The sequence below is a fragment of the Anastrepha obliqua genome, chromosome 3 (genome assembly GCF_027943255.1).
Source record: "Anastrepha obliqua isolate idAnaObli1 chromosome 3, idAnaObli1_1.0, whole genome shotgun sequence".
Lineage (NCBI taxonomy): Eukaryota > Metazoa > Arthropoda > Insecta > Diptera > Tephritidae > Anastrepha > Anastrepha obliqua.
The window spans coordinates 142,102,441-142,128,415 of NC_072894.1; the positions used below are offsets into that span (position 1 = coordinate 142,102,441).

Consider the following 25,975-nt stretch of genomic DNA (forward strand, 5'->3'; position numbering starts at 1 on the left):
TAAATATACATAAATACTATACATATAGATATATGCATACATTTAATAAACTATAAATATTTAAGCGTGAAAATATAGAAACTTTTAATGCCAAGAGAATGTAATTTAATTAATTCAAAAAAAAAAAAAAACAGAAACACATTTACGATATTCGCAAACTTGTTTTGTTTGTTGCCTAATGTATATGATTTACCATTTTTTTATTTGTTTTTTTTTTTTTGTTTCAATAAGAAGTGCATATTATATACATACATATGTGTAGTACCTACAGCGTAAAATATGAAATAATTAATAAAAAATGAAAATTAAAGAAAAAACAGAAAAGTAAAGTTCTTTGAAATTGAAACTTAAAAGACATTCAAGAAAACGTGCAAGTTTTATGAAGTGAATTGTTTGAAACAGTGTAAGCTAGTAAATGAATTTAAAGTTTTTTGATTAGAAAATAGAAATACTTATGTATATGCAAATAAAATATCGCAAAATGTAAAAAACGAAGACAGCAAAAATATGAAAAACTTATTCAAAAATATACATACAATACATACATATAATATTTTAAAACTACATAAAATGACTTTAATTTAAAAATGTGCACAGCATAAAGAACACTCCAAGGCGCATTCATTAAAGGTGCTGGCACTAGACCAGTGGTCGCCAACCCGTCGATCGCGAGCTACCGGTAGCTCGCAAAGGCAATTCTGGTAGCTCGCGCTGCTCACGTTGCAAAAAATCCAAAAGTCTGAAAATCATACCAGTATTAGCAAATTTCAGAAATTTTCATAATAAATAGATAAACAGCGGCAACGCTGCGGTAAGCGATTTCGCGCGAAGTCGCGTCTCCGTTCTAGGATCGGCTGGAACCGATTAGCGTGTTCGAGAATTTTTTGGCTTTATATATACGCAATGCACGTCGACATTGCGCTCAGTTTAATACTGAACGGCATTATCAACGTTCTGCGTGCAGCGGTTGGGTTAGAGTTCGAAACATTATGGCAAGCAGTAGTAAGAAGGCGAAGACATACCATTTCCATTCGGAATGGGAAGAACAATACTTCTTCACAGAAGTTAAAGGCAAAAGTGTTTGCTTGTTATGTAATACATCTGTGTCTGTTCCTAAAAAAGGAAATATTGAGAGGCATCATAAAACGGTACATTATATTAGAATTTTGAGAAGACATTCCCGTTAAATTCTGCCACCAGAAAAGAAAAACTGAAACATTTAAAAATCCAGTTAATTGGACAACAGTCAATATTTTTGAAAACAATCGACAAAAATAAGGCTGCAACTGAAGCATCTTATCGTGTTTCCCAGATAATTGCACAAAAGAAAAAACCTTATGAAGACGGGGAAATCATAAAACAAGCATTTTTGGAAGCTGCAGATTCTTTATTCGCCAACTTTAGAAATAAAGACGAAATAGTTTCTGCTATAAAATCTATGCAACTTTCTGCTAATACAGTGATGAGGCGAGTAGAAGTAATGAGCAATGATATTTTTTACAGTTAAGAAGTGACTTAGATAACTGTATTTATTTTTCACTGCAACTGGATGAATCAACAGATGTAGTTGACACCTCACAGATGGCCATATTTGTCAGGATGGCTTTTAGTGGTTTTACAATTAAAGAAGATCTTTCGAAGTTTATTCCACTCAAAGGACATACTACTGGGCTAGAGCTGTTTTCTTATTTAAAAAAATCTCATCTCTTCTGAGAAAATTCCAATATCGAAAATGGTAGGCCTGACAACTGACGGTGCTCCAGCTATGGTGGGTTGTGATAAGGGGCTCGTGGCGCTATGTCATAAGGATGAAAGTTTTCCACAATTTCTTAGTTACCACTGTATTATACATCAGCAAGCATTATGTGGAAATTTTCTAAACTTGAACAACGTTATAAAACTGGTGGTGAAAATTGTGAACAAGATTAACAACAAGCGTTACAAAGAAGATTATTTAAAACCTTGGCTGATGAAATTTACTGTCAATACGGAGAGCTACTTCTTCACTCTGAAGTGCGATGGTTAAGCAGAGGACGAGTGCTCAAACGTTTCAATGATGTCCTACCTGCTCCAATACTCCAATTTTTCAAAGAACGCGATGAACCGATTCCTGAACTGGAAAATTCGACTTGGCTCAGAGATTTTGGTTTTCTTGTGGACATTACAGAGAAATTAAATGAGCTTAACTTGCAGCTTCAAGGCAGGGATAAAGAATTAGCGGAAATGATTTCTGATATAAATACATTTATTACAAAACTTGAATTTTGGGAACAAAACCTAAAAACCGCGATACTAAGCATTTTCCTATTCTTTCTGAAAAGATATCCAAAAATCTATTAGAGCCCTATGACAGTAAATATCATATGGAAATAGTTTCTAACTTGAAGGAAAACTTCAAAAATCGTTTCAAGGATTTCAGCAAAATTGCTTTAGTGGCGCAATTTGTTGTTTCACCCTTCATGGACATTGATATACAACAGTTTGCAACTTGTGTTATGAACAACTTTGGCGAAGACATTGCTGTGACAGAAATGGAACTGATTGCTTTTCAAAGTGACTTGACTTTAAAACCTTTAGGTTCAAATACAAAATGTATATGGACTTTAGTACGTAAAGATAAGTATTAAGTTTTATGTCGTGTTGCGTTGAAAGTGAAAGCGTTATTCAGTTCAACTTATTTGTGTGAATCTTCTTTTTCCAATATGAAATTTATTAAAAATAAATACCGCAATCGGCTTACAGATATACATTTGGATAACTGTATTCGAATGACTGTATCAAATTATATTGCAAATATTAAAAAAATTATCGATGAGTCAGAATGTCAACCTTCTCATTAAATATGCTCTTTTTATCTGCCCATATTTTATTTATATAATAATGTACTATTACTGTTTTGTTGTTTTTTTAAGTCGCTTGTGAATTGCCATTATGACTGCAAAAAATTTTGTTACGATTGATAGGTGGGAACATGGATGTAGTTATGCATAAGTATAAGCACTATAAGTCATAAGTTTATTATATATAGAACGTATATTAGTAAAATAAATACATGTATTGTATGTCGAATATAACTGTGTATTATTTAATTTATGTTGGCTTGTGCAAGTAGCTCGCTGTTTATTTCAAAATCTTGAAAGTAGCTCAACACATTGAAAAGGTTGGCGACCACTGCACTAGACCAACAACAATATTGTGTACGTTTGATTGTCAAAGGTCTGGTATTGAGAAACTAGAAAACAAATAATGAATTCGCCTTGTTTCATTCTGAGCTGACAGCCACATGGACACGACGAAAGAAAGAAAGCAACTCAGCTGATTTACCAACACCACCCTCAATAGATTCGCCTTGGAACACTCCATAAACTTTTGGCGAGTGCTGCTGAAGTGTCATTTCTTTGCCGGTTTTAAATCCGAATCGTTTCGATAGCGTGGAACTGACTGCAGGGCGAACATTTCGAAAATAATCGTCGTTGTTGTTCCTACACAAATTTCTGTAAAATGAAGTGGCAGTCCTTAAGGGGTTATATAGGTACAGTCAGAAGGCCGAAATAAGCGAATTTTCCAGAAGTTCTTCTGAGAAAACTTTTAAATTTATTGATCTAAAAATTTGTAATTGTAATTGTTACTTGTATTTTAAGACTTAGTATTGGTAAAAATATTTATTTGGAAAGGAGCTACAGCTGATCTTCGAGGGCCCCCCTCAAAAAAGACGTTTTGCGATGACCACTATGTATATTTCTGAACTGGATCCTTTGAAATTAAAAAACCAAACAGATTTCGTTAAAGTAATGTTAGATTTAGTCATTAATCGAAGGAATAAGCGAAATAATTTTTTTTGACAAAATGGCGGTTTCTCAAAAAGAACAAATAAATTTTTGACCAAAATTACGGCCTTAAATTGTTAAAAAAAAATTGTTCGGTGAGAAAAATCTTCGATTAATTACTACAAAATTTATTTACAAAGCTCGTGTTAAAATTTGAGACTAATTGGTTTAGGTGTTTTCGAGTAATGTTGGTCACTGACTTTGAAAACACCATTTTGAGAAAAACGCGTTTAAAATTCCAGGTAAGTGCTGCTCAAGCACTCTGAAACGCCTTTTCAAATTTGCGTTTAACTGCGAAAATATTCACCGGAACGATATTAAATTTTCTGTGTGTATTCTTAAATATACATATGTACATTAAGAAAAAATATATTGAAAAAATTAATTTTTTTTAATTCTAACTGTATACAACACCTTAATGCTTTTAAAATTCTAAGGAATGTACACGAAAAATATTGGTCGAGCGAAAATCCGTATAACATAAAATAAGTGAAAACCGTCCAAATAATTTATATTTTATTTTCTTCTTTTTTTCCTCTCATTCATTTTAAGCGGCTGCTCATTTTTAATTTTTTTTTTTTTTTTTTTTTTTTTTGTTTTAGCTATTTACTTTCAACAATTGCCCAGTATTTGGTGCTTTTGAGCAATATTTACCTCGCTCTTTATTTACCACTTCATGGCAAGACGGTTATAATGACACGATACTAAGTCGGGCCAGAACAGAACTGAGCCTTTATGTTGTTTTATGAATAGCAGCAAACGTTTTTGCAAACACTCCTTCAAATAAATTTCTGGATTTATACTGCCCTTGCTAATGAACGTTTTGCTTTTCATACCACACTGAGATGGCTTGCCAAACCAAAAATTTTTGGGAAAACTTGTCCAACATTTTTAGCTTAAAGGTAGCTGTAACTCCTCCTCTCTTCGTTGCAGTGTAAAAGTCAACGCCCTGAATCAGCTTAAAGTCTGCTTTGTTGTATGTTTCTTCATCCCTAACCACATAGCATATAATGGATATCTTGACGGTAAAAAAAAGGGCACGTGCTTTAGCACTCATATTTGGTTTATCATTTCGATTGGATGCTATAACATTTTTATAGATCGTAAGTCTTCACTTTTGCGCACTTTTTGGCATAACATTTCGACATATGGATCTTGTTGGGAGCAGCACCTAATTTACATGACATAATTTAAGTATAGGGTTAATTGTATAGTTTTTATTTAATGATTTAGTATTGTAGTCTAATTTATAACATCGTAATATTTTTTACGGCGGCCGCCGTAGCCGAATGGGTTGGTGCGTGATTACCATTCGGAATTCACAGAGAGGTCGTTGGTTCGAATCTCGGTGAAAGCAAAATTAATAAAAACATTTTTCTAATAGCGGTCGCCCCTCGGCAGGCAATGGCAAACCTCCGAGTGTATTTCTGCCATGAAAAAGCTCCTCATAAAAATATCTGCCGTTCGGAGTCGGCTTGAAACTGTAGGTCCCTCCATTTGTGGAACAACATAAAAGACGCACACCACAAATAGGAGGAGGAGCTCGGCTAAACACCTAACAGAAGTGTAAGCGCCAATTATTTATTTTATTTTAATATTTTTTACTCGTTACATCTGGTCACCCTAATTCTTGTACTTGTCCTTGAATTATATTAATACACATTATCCCATATTTGTCATTTCCTAACGTTCGTATCGACGCTGTGCTAAGCAAATATAATATCTCGAGACTTGAGTCTCGACATCAGCTGAGGCCGGTGAACTTGAACATTGTAAAAAGGGAATAACAAACACACGAACGCGTAAAATTCTAACTCTGTGAAAAATAAATTATAAAGTGGTTTGAAAATAAAAGTGTTTAATTCATTTGAAAATTAATAGCCGCCAAAAAAGCTTGGTGGCCCAACAGATCTGTTTCGCAGCATTTCGAAGTGAAAGGCAAGGTTTTTGACGTGATAACGTCTTATAATTCGATTTAACAGGCTGCACGCACGAAAAAATGTGTCGTTACCTTGCTCATTTGTCGTTACCTTGCTCATTTATCGTTACCTTGCTCATTGCCGTTACCTTGCTCATTTGTCGTTACCTTGCTTATTGCCGTTACCTTGAATGAACTGCAAGCGAAAGCGCGGAACGAACGACAAAGCAAAGCAAACGAAAGACAACGTTCGACATCTTCCTCTCTCCTATTTAAGTGAGCGTATATATGTATGTATATGCGCAAATGTACATATATAAATTCACGTATTTGTATATATTTGCATATGCCTTCTTATTGATTATTATTAATTTGATTTACTTGAAGAATTTAAAATAAAACCAAGTTTGTTAATAATACCTATTGTTTTAATGTTATTATTATTAATTTTTTTATTATATATGAAGGAAAAAATGTATGGTAATATTTACCACATACCTTATAAGATATGTTGTATAGTAATATATGTATATAAACATGCATATACATATACAATTTCGCGCAATTTTCAAAAAGAATAAATCTATATATAAAGACGCATACAAATCATATGGACATATCAAATATACGAATCTATTCCGTACGCAAGCAAATGTAAGCTAATGTGCTTGAACTGCAAGCGAGAGCGCGGAACGAACGACAAAGAGCACAATCGGCTCCCGCGTTCGGCAACGTTCGACATCTGGCTCTGTCCTACTTTTTTTTTTTTTTTTTTTTTTTTTACGAGGAGGAAGCATCGAAAGCCTAACCCCGTCAGTGTGGGACTTTAACCCGAACTAAACCTCCTACCGTCAAAGTACCGATCCCCCCGGTACAACCGTTAAGTATTCGTCGGGAGGCGGTTTGAGCATTAAGCTCAATGTCCGTTATTGTCCTGATGCAATACGTCGAAAGTAGCATCTGCTTGTTACCACCCACTGTTTAGGTCATCTGATGAGAGAGCCACCCCTGTCATAGCAGTACTCCCCCACCCACCATGTCTCTGTCCATACCACAGAAACGTAAGTTTCTATGTCTGGTATCGTCAGTTTACCTGCATCCAAATAATTTATCTAGCAAGTGGTCCTACAGCACAACCATAAGTTACTAAATCTACTACTACAGGAAAAGTTACTACATCTACTACTACAGATGTCTGTCCTACTTTAGTGAGCGTATATATGTATGTATATGTATGTATATGCGCATTTGTATATAAATTCACATACTTGTATTTGCATATGCCTTTTTCCTGTGTGCATGGTAATGAACCCATTCTCTGTTGAAAATAAACGATGATAGGAAAAATAGGAAATGAAAGGGAGTGTTTCAAGTGTAATGTGTCTTGAAAAAGTCAAATCGATGATGATGCCTCTTAGTGTTGTTGACTTATGAACGTCTGATGTACAATCGAAATTGAAGATATCTTTCATGAATTTGATAAATGTTTCGCCATTTTTCACGTTTGTGTAAATGTAACTTGACCTATTCCATTGCAATTCCATTTACCTCCTCCTCTATATCCTCTATCTTCGAAATATCTATCAAACAAATAAAATTAAAATTTTGTTTTGAAAATTGCAACCATTCAATTAGTATTTTCTTATGACGTTATCACGTTAAACTATCGTCAGTAAACCGACTTTACAGACAACCTCTTTTTTTTTCACTTGTTTGGCTTGTGACTGCGACATAAATACTTTTGTTCTTCCACTTTCAGGCCTTTGTTCAACCGATAAGGTTTCAATAAACATTTTTTACACATAAGTTCCGTAATTTTCGGAGTAGTGAAAATTGTTGCTATGGCGTTGTGCGACAAATGACCATTTTCTTGGTTAATTGTCTCCGAACAAATTTTGAAGAATACTTAGAAAAGTAAATACGCCAGTTAATAATGGCAAAAAAACACTATCAATTGTGTACTAATTTTTTATTTACAGTTAGTTTCACGCAACTTACTAGTAAACACAATCGACTAGTTTTTTTCGTGTCAACTCTTTAGTCATTCTGGTAGCTTAGAGGCGGCTGTAGTAAACAAATTTTGACAAGAGTCATGAGATAGTGAATAAAGTGGGCAGATTATGGTAAGATAGTGGATACAATTTTTTTATATCTTTTTTTTAATTTATTCTATGAATTTACAGATGAGGTACAACTAAAATTACGCAAGTAATACTTAGCATAAAGCTCCCTTTAAAGGGAGCAGCTCTTCCAAACAACGAGTTTTTCTATCATTTTTTGCGAAAAACAGAGTATTTATTATCTTAAAATAAATTGTATATTAATATTTATGATTTTTTAAATACAAAGAAAACAAAATGGTGGCGCTACAACTGCTCAAGCGTGGCTCCTTTGATTTGCGCCGTGGAATGTATGTACATACATCCTCTTGTAATCAACTGAAATCAATCAGACAAAAGTTTTTCATTAAAGCTTTGCATTTACCTATTTTTAATGAAAAAAAACACTGAAAATTTAAAGTGAAAAAGAAAAAAGTTACACTTTTTTTATTAACAAAGGCCAATATGTTAAAGAATATCCCTGTAAAGTTTTATGTTGATAATTTGATTGCTTTTTGAGTTATATTCGACGGCGTGGAAAAAGACGCGATTAATGTTTTTGTTCTTACTCATCTTTCGTTCAACGCTCATCACTTCACTAACTTCATAGGGACTTTTTACACTTTCTATTAATTAGATATTTTATTATTTTAGCTATTATTGAAACATGGAAAATATATTCCTTAGATTTGAAATGAATTTTTAAAGCAAAAAAAAACTTTGAAAATGCTGGAGGAGCTGCCCCCTTTAAATTAACTGCCTTTTCCATGTGCCTTATGGCGATTGGTTGTAAACTCTGACTAAAGCTTACTAGTATTCTTTGAAATTAAAATAATTTCACCAAACTTAAAAAAAGGGAAAATATCCTCAATAATACACATTAAAATAAAACTTAGCTTTTTATTGCTGCCTTAAGTGCTTTCAGCAAAGTGTCAAACGAAAAAATTCCCATTAAGAGTAGTTCGGCCGTAGCACATGTGAAAACTGTTGAGCTACTCTTAAATATGTATAACGAAATTCAATAGGGCACTTCACTAACTTTTAGCGATTCGACAATTGTTATTTTTGTCTACAGTATTTGTCGTTTACATTAACGATTGTGCTACTCACAAACTTATGTTAACTCACACTGCATAGCGGTCTTCTTCTTTTTATTCAAACTCGTCGAGTGTGGCATCTTTGTCCAATTAAATATGAATATGAGCGGATAACGTAAAGAAGAATAACAAAAAGGCGTACCAGACAAGCGGTTAAATTCAATTGTCAATGTTTTTTTACCAATTATATTTGCATAAAGTACAATAAAATAACTGTTTGTTGGAATTTAATGATTTATTAATACTATTTGTATATTGCTTTAGGATGACATCGGCAGCTCCTAAAAGACGCCGCGCCACAACCGAGCAACTCAATCAAAAATCTATTTTGCAGCTTGCCGCTCCACTTGGGTCATTGGAAACCTTACATTTGCGCAAAAGATGTGGTTGATTGCAACTGTTACACAATGTATTATACGGTTTATGGGCGTAAGCAATTTACATGGTTTTCAGTCGAAATCGCTGTTATTCTCTAAGTGGACTGTCAAGCTGAAAAATTTTGTACTCAGTCAAGTCTGGCGTTAACCGAAATAGTTTTTGGAACGCCCCTGCAGCCAAATGGATAGGATTGTCCCGGAGCAAACGACCAACTGTTTGAAGGTTCACTACCTCCTATCCACGCCATAAGTCATAAGCCAAATACTCGAAGGATATAATCGCGTTTTTTTAGTTTTTGTCAATGTAATTTCAAAACTTAAATTTTAACCACTAATTCTTTTTTGCTCGTAAACGTCTGCTATTTAACACATAGGGAATAATTACATTTTTCAAAACATTTTCTTTAGAAATGGTGCGTATTAGCTTTAAATTTAGCGTAGATCGTCTCTGTTAGAAAGACGTAATTATTTCAAAATGTTATGCGTTTAGAAACATCACTATTAAGGTGCTGGCCACTGGTGCTGCTGAAGTACGGCAAAGATTGAAATAGCTCAAATTGAACACCCTGTCTTTCACTTACGTAATTCGCGCACCAAACTTTAGTCGTTGGCATGATTAGCGTCTTATCTTGTACATTTTCCCTATTATAAGACAAATTCGCAATATTTTTTTTCACAGCTTCTAATTTACATCATGATTCAAAAATGTATTATGTATTATTGAATATGGTTAACATCTCTGTATCCTTTTTCCTTTTACGAAACATTTGATTGTTATGACAGCTTTCAAAGCGATCATTTGGCCATATAAGTTTTCAAAGTCAAGCACAAGTATAGCAAACAAGCATTAGGCCAGCACCTTTAGAATAACATCGTTCGCTTACCATTGGCAACGCCAATTGTTCTTCAAATGGCAATCGATTGTGAACTGGTGAATTAGAAGAAGCAGTGAACAAACATTTCGTCCCACTCGTAAATTTAGAGTTTTTCATTGTAAAATTCCGTCTCAAAATTAAAACGGAACGGGTTTTTTGAGTAAATGTCAAAAAAAGCAGAACTTAACAAACGAAAAATTAAAAAAACAATAATTTGCCATAAGCGGAAAAACAGCAAATAATATTTGCCAACCGGCACAACTTTGTCACATATTCCGTTTTTTTCTTCTCTTCAATATCTTGTGCGCAGTACCCAGCAACACAACGTATGTGAAGTTGTGTATCAGTAAACAGAAGGCAATCGCAAGAAGAAGCGCAGCAGTGGAATTAAAAGGCAGAACTTTGCATTTATTAAATAATTTGTAAAAAAATTGGAGATTGTCATTGAGAACTTTATTCATATTGCAATTGGAAAGCTATTTAAAACGAATCCAGCTAAGAGTACGTGGTGCTTGAAGAACGACTTAAGTGTCTTGCATTCGAAGGACCTTCAAAGGATAATCGGCGGAGTTTTGTGAAAAACCTGAAGGCGATCTCAGTGGCCTGATCCCAGTTCCCTTATGTGAAGCAGTCAACTTATTGCTTACTCTTTTACTCAGGTAATTAGTCATAGCACACCGCGCAACCCTCTTCAACCTACTGTATGTGTGATTTGGGGGCCCCCAATACATGCACCAGAGTAGTGAGAAAGTGGTGGAGAAGGAAGAACAAGAGCAGCCAACTTTTTTCTAGAAGCTGTTTGCATATGAGGAAGCGACTCTAACAACAAACATCAAGCATAGGGATTCCATAAGTGTTTTTCGCCAATAAACGCGTTTCTTGTGTTCATGTCAACGATCTGTGGAGTGTCAAACACAAAAATTGTGCGAAAAATTAAATGTGTCGCCTATATCAAGCATTTGTTGAAATAAAATCGGCCAATTTCTTCAATTGCAAAGTGCCTGTTGAAGCGTACATATATGTAGTACATATCTCGATAGATCTAGAATTTGGTTGTGTTTCGCGGGTGCGTGTACAGATGGCTAGTGTCGACTTATAAAAAACAAAAATAATACAATTTCCTCAGTGAACAGACTAGGTGAGAGAAATATAATTTTCGTTGAGCGTACATGCGTTAAAGTAAACAATAAAGAAAATAACGCCAAATCACTTGCCCACCGTCCATGACATTGGTCTCGAATATTCACATGTGTCATAACAAAATAGACCAAGGCAAATAAAAAATATGCTTTTTGTGTGTAATTTTAAAGGTGTTCGTTTGAAATCTTATCGAAATAGCGTTTAAAAAGGATACACAAAACTGGTGAAGTATATTTGTCTACTTGCTCCAATTTCTTTTTTTTAACTTATGCGAAACTCGATCGTCCCCGCGTTTTCCTACCTTTTTAATTATGTGTTAATTATTTTTTGTGTAAATTGTTTTTGTGGAAGTGCGCCTAAAGAGACTGACGATTCTAAAACGAGAAGAACCACCCGTAGCCGCGTACTTCACATAATGTTCGACAATTTTCTCAGCATGCTGCGTAAACGGCGCCGTCTTGACAATGTTGCGGAGGAATCAAACGCACAAACGACGCCGGGTCCAGCCGAAAGGGCAGCTGGTGCAGATGCATATTGGAATACTTTATTTAAAACGAGTTCGGCCGCGACTGCAGCCGCAGCTGATTTAAGTAGTTCTTCCTTCTCCGCCGCCGCCACAACTACTGCTGCCCCTCATGCGAGCACATCACACGCTTCTAATGCAGATGACAGCGACATGTCTTTATTGCCGCTACCATCTCTGACACTCTGCCCTATGGATAGGTAATTGAATATTAATTTTCTATTTGTTTTAAATATCTTTTCAGTATTTTTGACGTTTAATAATAACGTTGAGCAAACAAATTGAGGCTGGCTACAAAGCGATATATATACATATATAAAAGTATACATACATATTTAACATAGTAGAAGTAAACTGCAGATTCGCTCACATTGCTACTTTAGTATATAAAACGGCTAAAGTTAAAAAAATATACATTCCAAGTACGCATCCGCGAACTACAAAACAAGAAAAGCTAAGGAGCAAAAAATATTCACAATACAGTATAAACGCCGTAATTTCCAAAATTCTGGTCAGTTAATAGGCACAAAAACAACCAAGTGTGTAGGCGTTCTAAATTATAGGCATCAATTCAAATATCAGCAACGAAAACGTTAACAACCAAGTACAACGATAAACATAACACCGCGTTACTGCCTGCTCATAACGTCGTTTCAACGCAGTTGGTACCGTAAAGGCACGTTGCTTCATTTGAGTTTATTCGGCTGAGCGTTAAACGCAGTATAGCTTTCACCACGTCTCAGGGAGAAGATATGGATATTGATTCTGCTCCTGTGCCACCACCACAGGAGTACTCAGATAACCCAACAGGCTATCAGTCGGAATCATCAATGAATTTCGATTATTTGCACGGTTTAAATGAGGGCGCATCCGCCGCAGCTAGGGCGTCCTCATCAGCGACATCACTGGGCGGTCATGGCGGTTCGTCGGATTCGCCGCGCCATTTCGGTGCCGTTGGCGGGGGTGGCATAGATGCGAGCACTTCCAGTATGCAGAGCTACGGCTACGTTGATGACAGTAAAGCATTGGACAGGTTGTTATCAAAATGTATTTGAAACTAAAAAAAAAAGAATTGTTTTCTTAAAAATACTATATACTTACATTATGTATAGTTGGTGCTAAAATCTTACAACTGAAAATGGTAAAAAGTGCTTGTTTTGAGTTGTGTTGGAAATCACAGTGTTTCCAAAGTTGCTTCCTAATATAACAACAATGTGTGGGTGTCATAAAAAACATACTAAATATGAACATGTAATAGTAGTGCAAACGAGTCGCTTCGAACGCGTGCAAAGTAAGCTCAAGGCACACTTTCGTTTTCATAACTCCGTATAAGGAACCGTGAACGAAAGCAAGTTATAGAAGGGTGTATGATTCAATATTAGCCAGAGTTTCCCAGTGGCATCCAAGTATTAATTGATACGTTCGCGTATTACTACATAAACAGGCTAAAGTAAAGCATCAGTTAGATTTATATCTAAAGCATAAAGAGAGGATAATGTCCGATATTCACCACCAGCTGGAAAATTTTATCCAGCTAAGTAGTACAAATTAAATATTCACGATTAAGAAATATAAGAAGCTGAGCTGTTACATTAAGGAGATATATACAGTTAGAATATTCGAAAAATCGTGTTTTTTTCTTTATTTTTCTTAATGTACAAATATTTAAAAATAAACACAAAAAATCGTTCCGGTGAATATTTTAGAAGTTTCACACAAATTTAAAAAAGCGTTTCAGAGTGCTGGAGCGGCAGCGCTTACTTGGAACTTTAAACGCGTTTTTCTCAAAATGGTATTTTCAAAGTCGGTGACCAACATTACTCGAAAACGGCTGAACCGATTAGTCTCAAATTTTAACACGAGCTTTTTAAAAATATTTTTTAGTAATTAGTTGAAGGTTTTTTCTCCCTGATTATTAATTTTTTTTTATAAAGAATTTTGGCTTAAATTTTGGCCAAAAATCGATTTTTTTTGTAAGAAACCGCCATTTTGTCAAAAAAATTTATTTTTCTTATTCCTTCGATTAATTACTAGATTTAACATTACTTTAACGAAATCTGTTTGGTTTTTAAATTCAGAGGATCCAGTTCAGAGATATAATGGTCACCGCAAAACATCTATTTTGAGAGGAGCTCCCGAAGATCAGCTGTAGCTCCTTTCCAAATAAATATTTTTACTCATATTAAGTCTTAAATACAGTTAAAATATAATATTAAAAGTTGTATCAGAAAGAATTGTGGAAAATTCGCTTTTTTCGGCCTTCTAACTGTATATAACCCCTTAATGCGGTTATGAAGTCACGCGTGCATGACCTAAATGGTGTTTCGTGGTAATTGTACATCTTAAAGAATATGATGGAGGGTAATGGTAATAAAGCGATTTCATACGCTCATGAGAAATAAATTAATTTCATTTAATTAACTATATTTTTCTAAAAATGCACATTTAATAGCTTCGACTCATTATGATGACATATGTAATTCGCGGCTAACTCTGGCTTAAAAAAAACAAATATTTTTAACTTCATCATTGCCTTCTATAAATTATTTGGATTTTTTTTTTTTAATTTTAATTCTTTCCCCACTACTATAATAATTTATTATCGTTTGAAACTCAAATCAACTATATGGCGAAAATATATAATATTTGTATTTAAAAAAAATATTTTTAACTATTTCTTGATTATGGTATGCATTTATTTTACTAATTAATGTTTACAATTGTTTCCCTTATTTTATTTTTATTTAAATCTATGTAACTCGATGTACTACTCAACCAATCACCACAATTACCCAACAAACAAACCAATAATACTTCACGCTTCATCGTATCTAAAATTACCACACTTGTAACAAAATGCTAAACAGGCCCTTTAACCTAAACGAAAGGTAATTTCCATTTCCATTATAGCTTCACCAATTTCTTAATCATTTATATGATTTTTAAGATAATTCACGCTCACTAAAATCATAAATTTCTTGCATTTAGATTTGTTTCAGTGTTGGACCAATTGGATGCGCGCGTTGAGAAATTTCGCAAAGATGCTATGGGCTTACAGGAGAAAAAGGATTTCCTGCTCATGTCCATCGATCTGATCAAGAGTCATGACATGCTGCATTCAATGATGGAATGTTAGTGGTTTTTTCTCATACTATATTTATGAACATTTTTAATTAACTTTCCAAAATTTTCAGCCGAACGTGAGGAAATCTTCTGCTACATACAGCGCGTAAATTCGCGTCTCTCCACCGTCGATCTGATGGTGCATACGGTGCGCGATCGTTCGCAGGAGGATGCGCTCAGTCAAATTAACGAGCTCATCGATATAATGATCACCATGGGCGATCCAGTTTTGGCGCGCCAACGTTGCCAACAATACCTGAATGCTTGCTGCAGTGCAGCTGAAGCGGCTGAATCATATGAATATGGCGTCGATGTAGATGCAGGTCCAATCGACAAGAAATTCGAGGGCGCTCTGCTGGGTTGTACGCTCGATGATCAGAAGAACATAAAAAAGCGGTTGCAGGCTTTAATGGGTTACTTGAACAAACAAACAGTGCGAAATTGAATGAAATGAGTGGAAAAAGACAAACAAAAATCAAATAAAAAGATGATGCTACAGGCTTTAAACGGAGAATTTAGTTAAATAAAACGTGTAAGCCATATAATGGATCATAGTATGAAGAATGCAAATGGGTGACTAAGGAGAAATAAAACAAATTGCTGCCTCAAAAAGCGCAACAACTGCAGGAAATGCGACGTCAAAATAACAAAATGTCACCTACACCTCAATACAATTCTTGTATGTTGCAGTTGTATGGCACACTTCCTATATAAGTACTTTTTTGAACTTTTTCCACAAAAATATTTATTACTTGTATTTTTTCTTTTAATGTTATTTAGTTTTGCATTTTTTGGCTAGATAATATTTAAACAATTAAATGCATAATACAAATTGGAGTTGAAGTTTACACCAAAAATAAATTGGAAAAAATAGATTTTAATTAAAAATAAAATTTACCTATTTCTAGTTAAAACCTGTGCACAAGAGCAAAATACACCATACACTTATTAATATATATATATGTATATGTAGACAAAATCCAAAAAATACTAAACCCTAAAAGCGATCTGTTGTGTAATACCTAAAAACAAACATACATTTACTTAAATAAAAGAGTCGATTTTTAAAGTAAACATCTTATTTCACACACCCATAAGCATTTATTTATTATTGGCTGCAAGCATAATTATTTTACGCATTTCTAAATTGCACCAAACTTAAACTTCTCAACTAACTTCGATAAGTGGCTACAATAATTAATTAATAAGTCGCTTCCATTAAATATTCGCAAAGCAATAATCATTCGGCTGCAGCACACGATCTGTCAGCAACCATACAGCACCCGCATTGCTAAAGAATATCTGTTGTATATTCTTCGAAGTAAAGTAAACGATCTCATTGTCTTCCGCCGTCAAGTTGCGATGATATGCGCAACGCACAATTGCGCCGAACTTGGGTACCGCATAGAAAAGCACACCGGTGCGCACATCCACCATCATTCCCTTGCTGGGCGCCAACAAACTGCCCAGTAGCTCCAGTTCAATGGCATTCGATTTGTCATTTATGTCGTCCTCATCCACTTGCTGCTGCTCTTTCCATTCAGTTGCCATTTCATTCGCATTACGTTTGACACCATTACCCAACTGCGTCTTCAATTGCGAATTCGGTGTGGCATACAACTTGCCATCCGCATCGGCAAAGAGCAGTTCTTGTTGCAGGCCGAAAGCGATGTCAATTGGTTTAATTGGAAATGGCGCTTCGATGATGCCGTGGAATTTGCGACTATAGAGTGCGCGTCGCAGCCACTTCTGTTCGACGATATCATAAGCGAGAATGTGCGCATCATCGGGCGGCAGAAAGTAAACATATTTCTCCACTTTACAGAGCACAGGATTTGGGCCCAACTTAATGACTAACTTTTCGGCGTCTTTGGGCGTTAGGTGGCTGCTGCAGTCGATGCGTAACACCTGCGTGGATGGCGCAGAGAAGGTAAAAAGTAATTTATGTATTTGTTTTTTTTTATTAATTTTTTTTGTTTTGTTATTTGGCTTAGAGCTTCCAAACTCGTGTATGTATTGTATGAAATTTTCGTGCAAAAATATTCACAGGTTTTTTTATTTATGTTAGCATTAAATTAAATTCCAAACGCTGGAAGGGTCACCTAACATAAGGTGATCTCGCTATAAAATAATATTTGGCATTTTACTAGACCGTAAGCTGGAACATTTCTTTACATGTTTTTAATTTCATGTATTTTATTTTTTATTTTGGTTAACCCAAATTTTTTTATTTAATTATTAAATTATATTCTATTTTTTTTTTTTTTTTAATAAAGCCCATTTTAGTTATGAAATTTATTTTATTTTCCCTATTTGTTGATTAAACTTTATTTAAATTATTGAATTCCGTGGTTAAATTAATTTTATATTCTTCCCATTCTTTCTTTTATACACTCTATTTTGCTTATTAAATTTTACTTTATTTTCTCCATTTATTAATTAAAATTTATTTTAATATTTAATGTATTTAATTTTTTATTTTATTTGATTATTCAGTTTTATTTTATTTTCTCCATTTATTAGTTATAAATTAAATGCAATTTTGATATTTAAATTTATTTTTTTTAATTTTTTTAATAAAATCTATTTTAATTATTAAATTTAATTGAATTTTTTGTTATCGTCTTCCAATTTTTCTTATTAAAATCTATTTTGATTGTTAAATTTATTTTATTTTCTTACAACTTTTTTATGAAAATCTTTTTTAATTATTGAATTCGATTGCACAGTCCTGCGAGGGTGAGTTTCTAGAATGGCTGTACTTGTTTCTTGTAGTTTTTTATGCGCTGAAAACGAATCTGACCTTCAAAATGCTCCACCACGTCAGGATTTTTGGTAAATGAAGCCTAAAAGGTCAAAAAATGGCCATTTTAGCCATTTTTGATAATTTTTTTTGGGATAGAAATTTTTTTTTTTCAATTTTCGACGAAAAGGTTGCATAGTACAACTCTTTAGCTTTAAAACCCATTTTTTAAATTATTGTACGATTTTTAAAAAAAAAGTTATGACATTTTGAAATTAACAGTTTCAGTTACATATACGTTGGGTATAACGTCTATTGGCGTAACTGAAACTGTTAATTTCAAAATGTCATAACTTTTTTTTAAAAAATCGTACAATAATTTAAAAAAATGGGTTTTAAAGCTAAAGAGTTGTACTATGCGACCTTTTCGTCGAAAATTGAAAAAAAAAATTTCTATCCCAAAAAAAATTATCAAAAATGGCTAAAATGGCCATTTTTTGACCTTTTAGGCTTCATTTACCAAAAATCCTGACGTGATGGAGCATTTTCAAGGTCAGATTCGTTTTCAGCGCATAAAAAACTACAAGAAACAAGTACAGCCATTCTAGAAACTGAAAAAAGTTAAATTTCGCAGGCCTGTGTTATTAGATTTATTTTATATCCTTCCCATTTTTTTTTTTATTAAAATCTATTTTGATTATTAAATTTATTTTATTTTTTCCATTTTTTTTTATTAAATTCTGTTTTAAAGATTCAATTTTGTTTAATTTTTTTTAATTTTTTCCCCAACTTTTTTATGAAAATCTACCCTAATTATTGAATTTCATTATTAGATTTATTTATATTCTTCCTATTTGTTTGTTTTATTAAAAAATATTTTATTATTAAATTTATTTTGTATTCTTCCAATTTTTTTTATTAAAATCTAATTTGATATTCAAATTTGTTTTATTTTTTATAATCTTCCCTCTTTTTTATAAAAATCTATTTTAATCAATTAATGTTATTTAAATATTTATTCAAAAGATTTTATTATTAGATTTATTTTATATTCTTCCAATTTTTGTTTTTAAATCTATTTTCAATTTAATTTAATTTTATTTTTTTTCATTTTTTTATTAAGATCTGTTTTAATTATTAAATTTTATTTTATTTTTTATAATCTTGCCACTTTTTTATGAAAATCTATTTTAATTATTAAATTTTATTTATTAGAAAAAAATTTTTTATTAAATTTATTTTATATTCTTCCATTTCTTATAAAAATCTGTTTTCAAATTTAAATTTATTTTATTTTTTCCATTTTTTTGTACTAAAATCTGTTTTAATTATTAAAATTTGTTTTGTTATTATTTTATGAAAATCTATTTTATTTATGAAAATCTTTTCTAATTTTTCGATTTTAGTTGGTAAAAAAGATTTATTATTAAATCTTATATATAAAATAAAGTCAACTTTTTGTGTGTGTTCGCTAACCGGCCATATCTTTGCACCGAATTAAACCAAACTTACACACATTGTTAAGTAGGTATTGAAGATGGTTTGCATATAGTTTGGATGCCTATTGGTGGATAGGGCTCGAGATATAGGTCAAAACGTGGACCCGGGTAACCTTCGGATGTGTATGTACAATATGGGTATCAAATGGAAGCTGTTGGTGAATGCTTTAGTACAGAGTATTTTTCATGCCGCTCCGTGACTAGGGCCTCGAGATAGAGACCAACACGTGGACCCTAGAATGTGTTTGTACAATATGGATATCAGTTGGAAGCTGTTGGTGAATGCTTTAGTACAGAGTATTTTTCATGCCGCTCCGTGACTGAGGTCTCGAGATATAGGTCAAAACGTGAACCCAGGTAACCTTCGGATGTGTATGTACAATATGGGTATCAAATGGAAGCTGTTGGTGAATGCTTTAGTTCAGAGTATTTTTTATGCCGCTCCGTGACCAAAACGTGGTATTGAATAAAGAAATAAATAATATGAGAATTAAAAATAAATAATATGAAAACCATATCTTTTCTGTTCTAAACCATATCTATTCTATTTTAGTGTGCCCAGCGAAGCGGGCCGGGTTTGCTAGTTTATTATATTTTCATATTTAGTTTTTTCATTTTTTAATAAAATCTGTGTTAATTATTAAATTTTGTTTTCTTTTCTATAATCTTCTTTCCACTTTTTTATGAAAATATATTTAAATTATTCAATTTTATTTAATTATTTATTTTTATTACTACATTTATTTTATATTTTGCCATTTTTTTATTAAAATCTATTTTGATTATTAATTTTATTTTATTTGGTTCCCATTTTTTATTAAAACTTATTTTATTTATTTTCATTTTATTTTCTCTCCACTTTCTTCTCTGTTGTTTATTCAATTTTCTTTCATTTTATTTCCAGCTTTTTTAATAAAGTATATTATTTTAATAATTCAATCTATTTTATATTCTCTCCATTATATTCCGTCTAAAAGAATTTCAAATAACACCTCCCCTCCCTGCTTCTCCAACTCACCTCTGCATCGTTTCGAATCAAGTCATAAACCAACAATTTTGGCGGACATACATTAGGAACATTCGCACTTTTCGACTCCACTTCCTCCCATCCCGCATCAAACACCCATAGCCGGCCCAAATTATCCACTTGCGACCAAATGGCCTTCTGTATCAACTCACAATCACTTCTGTTGCCATTCGCGTGCGCACTATTATGTGGATAAATTGAACTCTGCAGTGGCACATAACTGCCAGGCCAGCTGGTGGCGATCAGCGTCGGAAATAGTTGACTCTTCACACTGATACAAATGAATACACGCGAATAATGAAGCGAAAGGTGGCGCACGCGATAGGACTCAGTGAGGCCAGACTGTGCCAAATGCCAAGCAATGCTCGTATGAACTTGCGACGCTATTATCGTAACACTAATCACAGAGATAATTATGGTAGAATATGCAAATTTTATTTTCACTTTTGTTGATGACATTTTCATGTTCCGCAGAAATGGTTTACTGGAAGCGTTTCTACCGGTACCGATGAGAGTGAAATTCCAACTAAATGCAATTGACCTCCGCACTGTCGCGTTGTGGTGCAAAGTATTTGCACTTCTTGCACGTTCCAAGCGCGGAGTAAGTGAGCAGAGCTCTGCTTTGACTACAATTGTTAATGGAGTTAATGGAAAGATGGAAATTGGTATTCGATTACAAGCGTCAAAAATTATGCTGAGCTAAGCAAAGGTACGAATTATGCTATGGCAAATGACTAATGCGCTTGGCTGGCAGCAAACCGGAGATACAATACTTTTGATTGAGTGGTGCATTGCCAATACTCGTTTTTCATTTTTGTTTTGTTATTTTATGTATAAAAAATAGCTATATTATTGTTTGCAGTGCTGGATTTGCGCTGGGGGTAGAGGCACAACTGTTTGGGGCGGGAAATTTGAATTTAATTTTGGCACATTTTGCTCTCAATTTTGAATGTTGTCGGCCAAAGAGTGCAGAGGCCGATTGCGGTACCGGTGATGTGATTGGTGACTTACATGGCCTTCTCATGGCTTTAGCTGATACACGGAAGAAATTCGAAATCTATAAAAATAAGGCGATGGAAATCTCATAGATTGAAAAATGAAAGGTACAAAATGGAGTAATTTAAAGTCAATACTTTTAATAACACAAAAATAATGAAAACTGCCCAATCAATAGGAATTTTCGGTGTTTTATTTCATTTTAAAATGCGATACCTTTAAGATGATCACCATTTATGTACGGCGGCCGCCGTAGCCGGAATGGGTTGGTGCGTGACTATTTTCTAATAGCGGTCGCCCTCGGCAGGCAATGGCAAACCTCCGAGTGTATTTCTGCCAGGAAAAAGCTCCTCATAAAAATATCTGCCGTTCGGAGTCGGCTTGAAACTGTAGGTCCCTCCATTTATGGTACAACATCAAGACACACACCACAAATAGGAGGAGGAGCTCGGCCAAACACCCAAAAAAGGGTGTACGGGCCAATTATATATACAGTAAATTCTGTTTTTATGCGGTTTTGAAATAGTGCGGTTTTTTTTTTAATTAAAAAATGCATGTCGACCTATGGGGAATTGTACATATAAGCAAGATTCTAAACCAGCTAAGCAAAAACTCATCACACATTATATCAAAAATACTAACCTTACAAGTATGGAACCGCCTGCATCACCATCCAGATCAGACGTGTACATTTCCTCAAGTGACGTAAGTGATTTTACGCCAAATCCTAAACGAATGCGCAACATGCGGGTATTGTCTGATTCTATTTCTGACGATGTAAATTTATTTTTCGATTCTGACGTTTCTTAAATAAAGATGTAATTTTCAAAAATACAATTTTTTGTTTATGCGATTTTATTTAATTATTTCAGATTCATGCGGTCTATGGAACGTATCTATAGTTATAACATGGGACTAGTACCCTTTTTTTATGCGATTTTATTACATTATTTCAGATTTATGCGGTTCTTAGCACTTTTGAAACGTACAGGGTGGCTGATGAATTTTGCTACATTAAGAAACTCAAATAACTTTTTTTTTAGTGTATGGAATTAATTTTTTTTTTTTTTCAAGTTGAAGGTCATTAAATTTTATTAAATGCAGCTTAACTAGTTTTAAAAATAATTGAATTTAAATGCCCCCCATGCTCGTTGACACAAGTGCGGCATCTTAGTAAAAAGTTGTTCATTGCTGCTTTGAGAGTTGCGACAGGAATAACCGCAATTGTTGCCCGAATGGATTGTTTTAGTTCATCCAAATTTGTTGGCTTTGTTTTATAAACTTCTTGTTTACATAAACCCCACAAGAAAAAGTCAGGTGCAGTAAGGTCAGGCGACCTGGGGGCATTTTCAAATAACGGTCTCCAGTAACCGTAACGGTGTGACCATTTTCTTCAAAAAAATAAGGCCCGACAATACAGCGTGAAGAAACCGCACTGTCACGCGAAGAGGATGCAATTCCGTTTCGTGGAGTATCTGTGGGTTAGAAGTACTCCATATTCGACAATTTTGTTTGTTCACATTGCCGTTTAAATCGAAATGGGCCTCATCAGACATGAAAAGGCAGTTTAACATGTTTTGGTCTTCTTCCATCATTTGCAAGATCTTCTGGCAAAATTCCAAGCGAATCGGCAAGTCTGCTGCATTCAGTTTGTTAACCATTTGAATTTTGTAGGGAAATAAGTCTAAATCTTTGTGCATTATTGTTTGCAAAGACTGTCGGCTGACACCAAGTTGAGCAGATAAGCTTCTTGTTGAAACCCTTGGATTGCTTTGTATAGCTGCAACTACAGCAGCGATCGTTTCCTCCGTCCGAACTGGTGGGTTTCGATGATAAGGCCTTCTTGCGACTGTTCCTTGCTCAGCAAAATTATTCACCAGTCTCATTATGGTCCATCTGCTCGGGGGATCGCCGCCAAACATCCGCCTGTACTCTCTCTGTACCAAAACTACGGACTCCAGTGCGTGATAGCGGCGGACTATCCAAATTCTTGTTTGCGTGTCCCAGTTATCCATTTTAATAAATTTTAAAGATCAATCTGCAAATTAAGACAAAAATGGAGCAGATAACTTAAAAAGAAAAAAAGTTTTTCAATTTTTTTTTGGTAGCGGCTTTCATCAGCCACCCTGTATCTATAGTTTTACTATAGAACTGGTAGCTTTTTTTATGCTGTTTTTTTAATGCAGTTTCTTGCGGAACGTATGTACCGCATAAAAACAGAATCTACTGTATATATATATGTATTTATTATTTTATGGCGACGCTGGAGTAGACCATTTCATTACCTACCCAACTTGCATCGACTTTCAAACTACTACAATTGTTTTATTTAACGATTCTGCATCAGTTGAGTTGAGCGAAAACGTTTTCGAACTTCAGGCTCAAGTCGGAGCTTCTAAATATCATCTAATTGGCTTAAGGGGGGGTAGGGTCACAAAATCAAAATTTTTTTTCTTCACTCATCTTATAGTAAATCATTTCAAGAATGTTGTGTCAAAATTTTAAGTGGATCGGAGCAGAACTCTCTAAGTTATAGCCTTTGTAGGCACTCTACCTCGAATGCGGATTCTTTTCAAATTTGGCACACGTTTTCTAAATCAAAAATACCTCCCCCCCCCCCCCCCCCCCACTGTTTTTTTTTATTTTATTTTTTTTTAAGGTTGTTTTTCACTTACAAATATGGCGAAATTTTTCGCCAAAAATGCTCGTTTTACGTTTTTTTGCCACCAAAACTACAAAAATGAAAAAAAAAAATTTATTCATGTGGGGGGGAGCATAACGTCATACTTTAACTGAAAAATTCGACTTTTTTAGTTTCAGATGATTCTACGACGAATGCCGATTGGCACCGCAGAGCACCTCTCGAAAAACATATCTCCAAAAAAACTCTGCCATGGGCTTATTTGTCAATATATTATTATTAATATTTTTTAAAAACTTATTGAAAAGATGTACTATAACATGCAACTGATTTTATTAAAGTATCTTAAGCCATATTTCTGTAAAAAATTAAAAAAAAAGTGTTTTTTTAGCGCTAAACCCTACCACCCCCTTAATGAAAATTATATTTGGTAGTTTTTTGGGTAGCCTCATACCTACTGGGTGCCCGAATAATACAAATTACATATTTCAAAATTAACAGCCACCCTAATTTTTTGTTAACTACACATTTCTTATCAATTCGCCAATAATTATAAACATTTTTAGCCATAAACAAACATTGATTAGAGTTTTCGGGAAGTCTTCGCACATTGGTCGAATGAGTCAATTTGCCCTTATTGGATACTTTCGGGCATCTAGAAATGTGTTGCTTGGTATTAAGTTATCTACGTACATACATGCGTGCATACCTCCATACATATAAACATACATATGTACTTACGAGAATAGAAGTATCATAGTATTTTAGCCAGTTTCCAATTGACTTAGTTATCTATTTAGTTGTTAAGGCTTTGATACTTTAAATTGGAAGTTGTAGGCCAGTTTTAAAGGACGACCTCTATTCATATTTCGCTAAGAAACTTATTTTTGTCAAAACTGATATATTTCGCTTTCCTGTGCAAGCGTCAAGGCTCGTTGCCAACAATCGCCCAATTGTAAGTTTTTCATGGGGAGTTTATTAGTTAGAAGAATTCATTAGAAGCAGGAAATGATTTCCATTGATTTCAGTTTTCAGCTTTTGCCTGATGTCTGGTTTTAGTCTATACGATCAAGGTCATCTACTTATGTAGCTACGTCGCCATAAGCCCCTTGAGCGTCCTCAATTTCTTGCTTCCTGTGGATTCCAGTCTAAAGCAGCTCTGCCCAGTTATTGCGCTGATTTGCGCAGAGTATGGACTATTCAGCGCCATTTTCTCTCCCGAATCTCAATATTTATCGGCTTTTGGTTAAATCTATTGCATACATCCGCATTTGGGATCCGTTTTCGGGCCACCAGATACGGATAATTCAGTGAAGACAGCGTTTCGCGTTTGTTTGTTACTTCCTCGGATATTAGCCAAGTTTCACAGCCATAGAGCAGGAGAGATTTAATGCTAGTGTTGAAAAAACAAAGTTTGTCTACTGTGAATTTTTCAAAAAATCGATTTTTTTTTTATTAGCTTAAAAAATACTTTGAACCCTCTTAAATAAGGTACAATATGTGTTACAGCTGGCTAAATTTTTCTTCGTTGAAATTTCGACCTTTTCCCGAAGCGCTCCAAAGCGCGTACCTGCTAATACTGAAACTTTAAACGCATTTTTCTCGAAACTAAGTTTTTGTATACGGTGTACACGATATCTCGAGTTCTGATAAATGAATCAGCTTAAAAATTTAATTATATATTCTCTGTAATAGTGTCTCTCGTCTGACATAGGATTTTTTTGATATCGTTATTTGTTAAATTGTTATAAACAATAGTAACATCAATTTTAGGCAAAAAAAAAGAAAAAAATTTCAAGAATTTTTTTTTCAACGCCAAAATTTTTTATCGACATAATCCTACGTCAGACGAGAGTCAATACTATGTATATGATAACAATATTTTGTTTTTTTGTTTTAGATCACCGAAACGTAAGATTTCATGTACACCGTTTAGGCACCTAAGAAAAGCGGACCTGCGCTTGCAGAAGTGCCACAGCGGCCATTTTGAATATTTTGACTTACAATTTTTTTTTCAAAAACTTAAATATGTAATAAAGATAAGAGTTTAAATAGATTTTATGTACGAGCAATATTTTGTTAGAAATAAA

General features: G+C 34.0%; 2 protein-coding genes across 6 annotated transcripts; one reads left to right on the forward strand and one right to left on the reverse strand.

The window, feature by feature from the left end:
• Positions 1-10,229: 10,229 nt before the first annotated feature.
• On the forward strand, positions 10,230-16,069 carry LOC129240492 (BAG family molecular chaperone regulator 2-like). Of its 5 annotated transcripts, none has more exons than XM_054876327.1 (5): positions 10,233-10,852; positions 12,101-12,889; positions 14,724-14,744; positions 14,845-14,987; positions 15,051-16,069. In XM_054876327.1, the coding sequence occupies exons 2-5, from the start codon at positions 12,609-12,611 to the stop codon at positions 15,422-15,424; spliced, it is 819 nt and encodes a 272-aa protein (XP_054732302.1). In that variant the 5' UTR covers positions 10,233-10,852; positions 12,101-12,608; the 3' UTR covers positions 15,425-16,069. The 5 variants fall into 5 exon arrangements, with proteins under 5 accessions (XP_054732303.1, XP_054732302.1, XP_054732300.1 ...); XM_054876325.1 differs by lacking the exons at positions 10,233-10,852; positions 12,101-12,889 and adding exons at positions 10,870-11,561; positions 11,685-12,056; XM_054876326.1 differs by lacking the exons at positions 10,233-10,852; positions 12,101-12,889 and adding exons at positions 10,870-11,556; positions 11,685-12,056.
• Positions 16,041-20,978, reverse strand: LOC129240491 (uncharacterized). The gene is made up of 2 exons (XM_054876323.1): positions 20,240-20,978; positions 16,041-16,887 (listed from the first exon to the last, which is right to left on the reverse strand). The coding sequence occupies exons 1-2, from the start codon at positions 20,711-20,713 to the stop codon at positions 16,198-16,200; spliced, it is 1,164 nt and encodes a 387-aa protein (XP_054732298.1). The 5' UTR covers positions 20,714-20,978; the 3' UTR covers positions 16,041-16,197.
• Between the last annotated feature and the right edge of the window lie 4,997 nt (positions 20,979-25,975).

Coding starts and splice junctions, on each gene's coding strand:
- LOC129240491 (XM_054876323.1), bottom strand. CDS start 20,713: ATGAAAATGTCATCAACAAAAGTGAAAATAAAATTTGCATATTCTACC. Junction 16,888..20,239: donor TGATTCGAAACGATGCAGAG/GTGAGTTGGAGA, acceptor CCATCCACGCAG/GTGTTACGCATCGACTGCAG.
- LOC129240492 (XM_054876324.1), top strand. CDS start 11,602: ATGCGAAACTCGATCGTCCCCGCGTTTTCCTACCTTTTTAATTATGTG. Junction 12,057..14,723: donor ACACTCTGCCCTATGGATAG/GTAATTGAATAT, acceptor AATGCTAAACAG/GCCCTTTAACCTAAACGAAA. Junction 14,745..14,844: donor CCCTTTAACCTAAACGAAAG/GTAATTTCCATT, acceptor TCTTGCATTTAG/ATTTGTTTCAGTGTTGGACC.